This window comes from Armigeres subalbatus, chromosome 2, assembly GCF_024139115.2.
Source record: "Armigeres subalbatus isolate Guangzhou_Male chromosome 2, GZ_Asu_2, whole genome shotgun sequence".
NCBI lineage: Eukaryota > Metazoa > Arthropoda > Insecta > Diptera > Culicidae > Armigeres > Armigeres subalbatus.
The window spans coordinates 176,796,175-176,805,945 of NC_085140.1; the positions used below are offsets into that span (position 1 = coordinate 176,796,175).

The following is a 9,771-nucleotide window of genomic DNA, read 5'->3' on the forward strand; positions in this document are numbered from 1 at the left end:
AGACCTAAGTCTAAGTGAAAATGACGCAAAAACCAATGACCATAACCAAGAAAAAAAGGTAAATGTTATAATTGATGTTATATTAATGAGCTTTTACGCATCTGTGATAACAGAGCGTAAATGGAAACATTGTTTTTGAATAGTCTAGTCTGTCTGCAAGTTACATTCAGTATAATTAACTTAATTGCTACAAAATCTATAAACGTTATCGTACCTTATCTTCACACTTCGTTTATTACTCCAACTACTACTGGAAGTAGACTTGCAGAGATTTTTATCAAGTATGTACTAGATGCTAGCAGGATGATATCTGTTTGACTATATAATGGTGCATTTCAACAGTAGCTACCGTAGTATTCCTTCTACTGAAGAAAAATAATGATGTACCTCGCACTTTTATTCGTCGCCTTTGCATCTATTTCCTCGTGTCCTGTTCCAACCAAAAAAGTCGTCAACTATGAGAATACAATTCTCCACAAGGATAACAGCCCAAAACCGATCCACAACGTAGCACCAATAATGAATTCTGCGCACGATAACCTTAATCTACTAAAAGCTATTGAATCGTCGACCCACTCCTACCCGGAGTACGAATTCGCCTACGGTGTTTGGGACCCCAAAACGGGTGACCACAAGGATCAGTGGGAGAAGCGTGCCGGCGATCGAGTCCGTGGGGTATACATGCTGGTGGAGGCGGATGGAACGCAACGAATCGTCGAGTATGAAGCGGACGACAAGCGAGGCTTTAGGGCCAAAGTAACGAATGTCGGCCAGAAGCACCTGGAGGAAAAAATCAAATGGAAATCGGACGGTTATGGCGTTGCAACCAGCTATAACATGCTCACTAAGGCCAATTAGCAGCTACTTTGGTGCCCGATGGTTTCTGTGGGAATGATAAGATCTAATCGTAGCTGCAACTTTGGTCTGAAATAAAACTTGAATCATTGATATCGGGCCCAGAAAAGCTCGGTGCAGATATGCTTGCTTTGCATAAAATGCTGGCCAGTCGGTCGTGTTTTCTATTTGCCAACGAATTGACTTGTCCCCCTTAGCAGATACACTTTGGGCATATCGGTTCGGCTGCACAGTTCAACAGCCTAATTAAAGTCGTAATTGAACGTTTGTGGTCGATGTTGTTAGATATACTGGGAGAGAACAAGATCCGTATTGATTTGAGCGGAAAATCAGTTGTGAGCTTCGCGTGCTGAGTAACGATTACGGGTATGATAAGTGAAGGGATTGGTTGTGGCACCCAGCGGCAAGGCATCATACTCTAAATGGAAACAATATTTGAACAAGATTATTTTGGTTACATTCAAGCAATTGCAATCATGTTGCGTAATAATAATGTACATTATTTTTAGGAGAATTATTTCTCTACATCTCGCTATATCTCCATATGTTGGTGGTTTTCTCGGTCCCTTTAATCTACATACATTACATTACTTCTCGATAGCCTCCCTATCTCGATATCTCTCTATCTCTATGTATCCTGGTCATATTTTGCTCAGAACTTTTTTTTACTTAAATTTGTTTATTTTTGATTTTTGTTTGTTACATTATCTTAAACATTTAAAGTGGTTGGCCACTTAGCTTTTCCTCTTTGATTCGGTTCAATAGCAATGGTTGGAATTTAAATGTAATTGATAAAGTTTATCTAATGTATCAGAATAGCCCTAAGGAGGCATTGATTAATTTAGAAAATTTGATAACCTAACTACTGTGTACACTAATATTTACAACAATAATTCGATAACCTAAATTGGAGCTAGTGCCCTAATGGTTGCCTGGTCCAATTGAAAGCAACGGACCCTAAACCTTTCCTTACACTCACCAGAGCGTTCGTGTAGAGTTTTAATTCCGGCCAGACGGTGGACCTCAGAAAATCGTGTCCAGGGAGGGAAACTTGTTTTGAACTCGTTGGAGTTTCAAATGATGAGTTTTTGCGCAGCTCGCTAACGCTAACGACTGCTTCGTGCGAACTGACGATATTTTATCCAAGATTATGTGAGCTGACGAAGTAACGACCTATTTCGGCGACCTTCTCTGCAGGAGTTATCAAGCGATCCTTAGAGCTAATGTTGTCTAATGCAATTAAAGGTGGAATGCGCCGAGCCTTGAATTTCGGAATTTTGGTCAATTTCCAGAACGGCTTAGCACGGTCTGGGAGAGCGCAGATCTTATTGGAGAAATCACTATTTCTGAGGTCCACCATTCTGACCTGGATGATTTATGACAAACGATTGCAACGTGTCTTAAGGACAGGCAGCCCAGTGTTGGTACTGCCTTCGCGTGACATTTTGTGAACGGATCAAATCTTTGGTAAGTGTATCGATGACTAGAGTGTTGCTTACTTGTCGAGCCGGTGGAACCTCTTCGATGACGCACAACTGAAGGTCGATACTTTCCGGCGACCCCGGGCGAACCTCGTAGTCTATGCCGTCGTCCACGCACCTTTGGAACCGGCCCCGGTCGACTGGATGATAGTTTCGCCGGGACAGCTGATGCCGATTGGCCGAGGAGCCCACTTCCACCACCACGTGATAGTGATCCGAGCTGAGCTCCTGGTACACGACCGGCTGGGAGATGTGGTCGTTCATGTTGGTTATGTACAGACCCGAGCAGCACAACTCATACTGATTTGGTTGCAGAAACTCAATTATGACCAAATTTGGTTGTAAATGAGCTACTGTAGCTTCTCTGCAACAAGTGTGCTGCTTGGGGATCTATCGTTGCATGGACTCCGGACCGACTTAGCCGAGTGAGGGAATCAGGGCTCAGGATCGTGTAGTGGCCTTCCTCCATGTCGTCGCTCCAGATGATGCCATTTCGATTGCCGCGATTGTTGCCCCAGGCTTGATGTTTGGCATTCAGGTGTCCGGCAATGATATACTGACCTTGTCTCCGCATTAGCTTGACAATGGCCCTGCGAAGAGCGACCGATGAGCCACGTCTATTTCCTTTTCCTCAAGGAAATCCTTTAGCTCAATTGATTTGCGAGCAAGCGTTCCAGTTGACCAGGCCCATCCTAGCAGCTGTTTTCAATATTTATTTTATAATATTTTGATCAGGATTCTCTCTCCATATAGCATAGCATAGCATAGCATCAAAGATATTTAAGTACAAGATAGAACGCGAACAGACTTTACTGAGGTCAGCGCTGGCTAGTGGCAGAAAGTCGAATTATTTTTACAAAATCGATCATAGTAGCATTGGCGTTGGAATGATGCAAATGAAGTAAACAATCATATTATATTCAGTTCATACGTCACAGCAACCAAATAATGCTCACAAATCGATCAAAGTTTAAGTTTTTAGAAGAATTTCAAGGAGATAATCATTTCAGAATTATTGATCAGAAATGTAGGATAGCGCACAATGAACGTGTTTTTATTCGATGCTGTTCATTATAGTTTCACTTGTGGTACGGTACTACTGAAATGTTTTTATGTTTGAGAGATCATCATACCTCCACAGAAAAGTTGAATATTTATCTAAGACACGTTCGCTGAGGATCTCAACGAATATCAAAATAATTTATTACTATAATTATAAAGTGAAATTCAAAAGCAACCAAATAGATCAGAAACTAAACAATGTCTCCGAAAACCCCGTAATATCAACAAAAGTTTAACGTATTCGTAATGTTACTGTTGAGAATGCTGTTAAACATCTATAGTTTTGACGTGTTTGTCGAAATAATGATAATACGTCATGACATTTTCTTACACTCCATTAAATTAAATTTGCGATTCATAATTTTAAAAAATACTGTGTTGGAAGCAGCAGTAGAAAAGACAAAGAGAAAACATATGCGATTAAGGGGAAAGCTCATGTGAAGCAAAATACAACGTTGAAATATGATGAATTCAATGTATTATAATTTATTTCTAGCAACATTTAACAATATTAATTCTATTAATAAGTAATTATCCTACAATTTAACTAATATTAATTCAAGTTTATACAAACAAAAAAAATAATTGAAATGAAAATCAATAAACCTATTTATCTATATTTAGCTTGCGTCTTTTTGCTGATACTTTAGATTTCCTGTCAATGCGTTTTTTGCTATCTGCTTTCTGGATATTTGTGTTAAGTATTTGAAGTTTTGCTTTGGTTAACATGTTAATATACTTATTAGCGACCATTTCGGCACAAGACATACATAATATATCATTGATTAGAAGGGTATGAGATTTGGCTGTTCTATATGGCCAAAACAAAACATCGAGAAGCTTTTTCTTCACTGCGTAATTTGATTGTTTTAAAAAAGTTTCAAAATTGTTTTCAAAAATATAAACTATTTTTTTACAAAACTTGTATAACTTTAGACCTGGAGCGCTTAATCTCGACGAACTATCGTACTTTTTGTTATTAAGAAGAATTTTCAGCTCAGGCCCTATACGACTTACATCTGCGAAAGATCGTTAAAGGCATTGTTTATGGACTATTTTCGACGCTATCCATCCGGTTGTGTAGAAGATACTGTTCGCTTGATTTAGGCTTAAATTTTCATCATCGGGTTTTACTTTTGATTTACATCGCTTTTGTTGTTTCGTTGGAGTTGAAATCAGCTTGATTTTCGCCATATCTGGACAATTGACAAAATACTTGCACACGTCTGCTTCAACATTTCCCAACTTTTTTGGCGCAATAAGCTGATTTACAACTATTGATTTAAATGCTGATGAAAATTTGCTGGCATCAGGATGGCTGTTGTTGCTGTTTTTCCATCGAATGATGGAAAAAAAGTGCTCCAAGCAGTCCTGTGAAAGATTCCTGGTTCGTAGGAACGAGAAGCCATATTTACAGTGGAGCTCCTTCCACAAGTGTTCTATAGCAGAAATGTACAAAATCCATCCTTCAATGAAGTATGGATTTCGTGACTGAGCGGGTAGATTGGGTTGATCTCCTTCCTGAACAAAAGTGAACATATTAATTAGCGAGCAATCGTTAGCCTTTTTGTTGGAAAATACCATTTCCAAAGATTCGCAGGCCTGAGGAATAAACCGCAGTTCTTTCAACTTCTGTTTCATGCTCTTCAGGAATATCCAGTGCGGGGATTTTGCTTGAATTGGCCTCTTCAGTTCCTTTGAAAAATCATTATTATCTTATAATATTTTAATACATTTGATAATAATTTAAGGCATACCTTAGTTTCATTAAATGTACTGGAGTTCGCGCAATCAAACAATTTATCGAAACTTGCGCAGTAATTCGCTGTATTTAAACATTCTTCGGAGAGTCTCCCTGTATCGACGTACGTCCGCAGTCCTGCACTTACGGACTCACTTAGCGTTTGTGTTGCTAAATTTACTCTCATCTCTGCAAACGGAGCCAACTTGATATGGTTGTATGTTAGTTTCGGAACTGATCGAGGGATTTGTTGAATATCTTCGTTGTAGAGTTCTATTATGTGTTTGAATTTGCAGACTTGTCCATCGAATATAGCATTATTTCTCAGAAGGTTGTTCCTGCTTGACTTAATTAAATGATGCGCAACAAATGCACACAAAATTTTCGATTTTTTGTAGATGAACCATGGTTTTTTTGTAGTTATGTTAAGCGATTTGAATAAAGATCTGTTGATCGAGCTTTGATCACACACAATTAGTTTTGGTATCAAACCAGTATCCGACACTAACTTGACGGCCTCTTTAACAATTGTTTGAACACGGTTTGAGTTGGTTGACGAGTGGTTGGAAAAATATCCGCTTGCTTGAAACCCGATTTCATTGATATCACCATGAAAGTTAATGCTGAATTCGCACGTTTATCAATATCAATTTTCTGTTTCCCAACCTTAAAGAGATAGTGAAATTTTATTAGTAGTTTTCAACATACCATTATTTTTTTAAAGACAGTATTTGTATAACATACATCCTTGATGCTCATTTTCTGCTAATGAACCGTACCTCAGTAATGTAAGAACTTATGAGAAAGATCTTTTATTTTCTTAGGTTCTATATAGATGAAATATGTGCAAGCGCAAACGATTTTGAGTTCATACTATTCCTCCCTGAGCCTCCGTGGTTAATATATCATAACCAATACTTCTTTGAGCAATGATAGAAGTACAGTATGCAAAATTTTCAACATAACAGGCATCATTAAATGGCAAAACATACTTTTGCATATAAACAATAAAGACGGATCCTTAAAAAACGAAAATCGATCCATAAATAACTTCTGAATGTTCCATAAAACGCTACCATAAATCCATAAAATAGTTCAGGAGATCCCATAAAGAATATTTTTTCGATCCATAACTAAACTAAAATTTAGCAATTAATGGGAAAATATGTTCCATTAACATAGTCAAGAAAAACAATCCAATTCCTGCTATTTTTACCATGAACGTATGACAAATGATCCATAAATCTTTGGAAAATGATCAATAAAAAACTATATTTTGATCCATAAAACTTCAAATTTGCGCATTTTTTTATCGTAATAATGATCCATAATTTCAGTAATATGATCCATAATTTTAGTCATATGATCCATAACTCTGGCCATTTGATCCATAGCTTTGTTCAAATGATCCATAGTTTTGGCAAATGATCCATAGATTTTATAAAATGTGTGGATCAATTAATATAGTTTCATTGGCCTTCTTTCCAAGCATTATGGATCATATAAACAAAATTATGGATCATATGACCAAAATTATGGATCATATGACCAAAATTATGGATCATATTACTGAAATTATGGATCATCATCAGGATAAAAATTGCGCAAATTTGAAATTTTATGGATCAAAAATAGTTTTTATGGATCATTTTTCAAAGATTTATGGATCATAAAATTATTTTTTATGGAATCTCTCGAACTATTTTATGGATTTATGGTATCGTTTTATGGAATATTCAGATGTTAGTTACGGATCGTTTTTCATTCTTTTATGGATCGTTTTTGCACATTGAACGGTGCAAAGTAAGGGCTGCCTAATTAAATGCCGTTTACTATGTTTACAAAAAATGGGACTCTTATACGTTCATTTTTAAGATGAAACAAATTTGCTACATTAATGTTCTTTCTTTTCTTCTTTCTTAGCATCTAGAATGATGTTATTTTAAATAAAAATTGAATGTGATGTTCGGAAAAATATATTAAGCTCTTTTAGTGGAATGTATTAAACCGTCTAAGACGAATTAAGTACTGTCCATTTAATTCCACCAGTTAATTTTCGTTATCTTTGCAGATACGTATTTCGACCACAACTGTGTGGTCGTCTTCAGTGTCTTGTACTTGACTCGACTTGAAGAAAACAATCGCAACTTACACTATTTATACTACGCTAGGTACCTAATCTAATCTTATTTGCCTACTTTATTTACCTATACAGTAAATTACTTTATTGTTTAGGTAGAAACTTGAAGAGCCAAGAGCTGCCATTTCCCTGATCCTTATTCAACAGCGCTGTTTGTACCTGTCGGTGGATTTCCAAACTCTCAGCTACGTCGAGTTTCCATGGGGAAGAGACATTTCTTAAGATTTTAATATTTGATGCCGTAATTGGGTGATTTTCCTTATACACATGCTCTGCTACCTTAGATCTAAATTCGTAATGTAATCCCTTATCGTTTTCTCTTTTCGCCTTACTCACTTCCGCCATATGTTCCTTGAACCTTATATCTAATGATCTTTTTGTTTGGCCATTGGGAACAACTTATCTTATAAACGCCTGCCTTATTCAACATTTCTACTTTATCCTTCGTTGAACCCAATAGAGACTTGAGTTGGTTGCTTCTACTGGAGAATACTAGATCGATGCCGAATTTTCTTAGTCGAGGGCGTAGCTGGTTGGTGATGTGTTTATCATATGGGACCGAAACTCTTTTCAGCGGCTCCTCTATCGGTGTCAGCGTTGTATGTCCATTTCGTCGTAGGGTCCTTTCCTTCTTGTTGATGATCGCTCGTATAGTCCTCTCCTGGTATCCGTTGATCTTCGCTGTTTCCAAGATGTATTGTAGTTCCTTCTTTTTTCCTTCTTCGCTCAGGGGTATCGTCTGCATCCGGTGGATCATGTGATGAAATGCTGCCATTTTATGTTGGTACGAATGGTTCGATGTATATGGGATGACTCTCATGGTGTTCGTGGGCTTCCTGTAGATTTCGAGGCTCAATGTTTTATTTTCTTCCCTGATGACTAGTAGATCCAAGAAAGGTAGTTTACCTTCTTTTTCCTCTTCGAAGGTAAATTTGATGTCCTTATGCACGTTGTTTATCGCTTCCAAAATCCTGGGTAGATCCTTTCGGTTGATGATGCTGAAAATGTCGTCGACGTATCTCCACCACTTCTGGGGTAGTATTCCTTGTTCTTGTAGCTTGTTCTCCAGATTCGCCATGAACAGTTCGCACAAAAACGGTGATAGCGGATTTCCCATCGGTGCTCCTTTCGTCTGTTTGTAGTAGTTGCCACGAAATGTGAAGTAGTTCTCCGTCATGCATAGCCTTGCCAGATTTAGGTACATCTTCACCTTTCCTCGCCATGTTGTTTCCGTCCTTTGTGTTAGCAGCCAATCCTCTAGAAGATTCAGAGCATCTTTCACTGGAACGCTAGGGAACAATGCCGCTACGTCGAATGATACCAGTATGTCCTCTTCTTCGATGTGTCCTGATTCCAACAGCTTCTGGGCGAACTCCTGGGTGTTGATGACTTACCTGCTGGGGAATGGTTTCGGCATACTTTGGAACTCCTTTACCAACCATTTGGCTATGTTTTGGGTAGGGGAACCCACTGATGAAACTATCTCTCGCATCTCCTTGCCGGGTTTATGGATTTTTGGTAGTCCTTTAATCCTAGGTAGAACCGGGTTTACTGTATTTACTCGGGCTTCTCCGATGATCGCCTCACACTCCTTTATTGTTTTGTCCGTGAGTCGTATTAATCCTGGTAGCGGATCCACTCTCAAATGTCTATAAGGTCCTCCGTTGATTTTCGTCGTCATCTGTTCGTCGTAGTCCTCTTTATCCATTACCACTACTGCGTTTCCTACGAGTCATCCCATATACATCGAACCATTCGTACCAACATAAAATGGCAGCATTTCATCACATGATCCACCGGATGCAGACGATACCCCTGGGCGAAGAAGGAAAAACGAAGGAACTACAATACATCTTGGAAACAGCGAAGATCAACGGAGGACTATACGAGCGATCATCAACAAGAAGGAAAGGACCGTACGACGAAATGGACATACAACGCTGACACCGATAGAGGAGCCGCTGAAAAGAGTTTCGGTCCCATATGATAAACACATCACCAACCAGCTACGCCCTCGACTAAGGAAATTCGGCATCGATCTAGTATTCTCCAGTAGAAGCAACCAACTCAAGTCTCTATTGGGTTCAACGAAGGATAAAGTAGAAATGTTGAATAAGGCATAAGGTTCAAGGAACATATGGCGGAAGTGAGTAAGGCGAAAAGAGAAAACGATAAGGGATTACATTACGAATTTAGATCTAAGGTAGCAGAGCATGTGTATAAGGAAAATCACCCAATTACGGCATCAAATATTAAAATCTTAAGAAATGTCTCTTCCCCATGGAAACTCAATGTAGCTGAGAGTTTGGAAATCCACCGACAGGTACAAACAGCGCTGTTGAAAATAAGGATCAGGGAAATGGCAGCTCTTGGCTCTTCAAGTTTCTACCTAAACAATAAAGTAATTTACTGTATAGGTAAATAAAGTAGGCAAATAAGATTAGATTAGGTACCTAGCGTAGTATAAATAGTGTAAGTTGCGATTGTTTTCT

At 38.4% G+C, this 9,771-nt stretch overlaps 1 protein-coding gene across 1 annotated transcript; it reads left to right on the forward strand.

Moving 5' to 3' along the window:
* The first annotated feature begins 378 nt into the window (after positions 1 to 378).
* LOC134215542 (larval cuticle protein A2B-like) lies at positions 379 to 899 on the forward strand. Its single transcript, XM_062694703.1, has one exon. It carries the CDS (start codon positions 379 to 381, stop codon positions 856 to 858), a length of 480 nt encoding a protein of 159 aa, XP_062550687.1. The 3' UTR covers positions 859 to 899.
* The last annotated feature ends 8,872 nt before the right edge of the window (positions 900 to 9,771 follow it).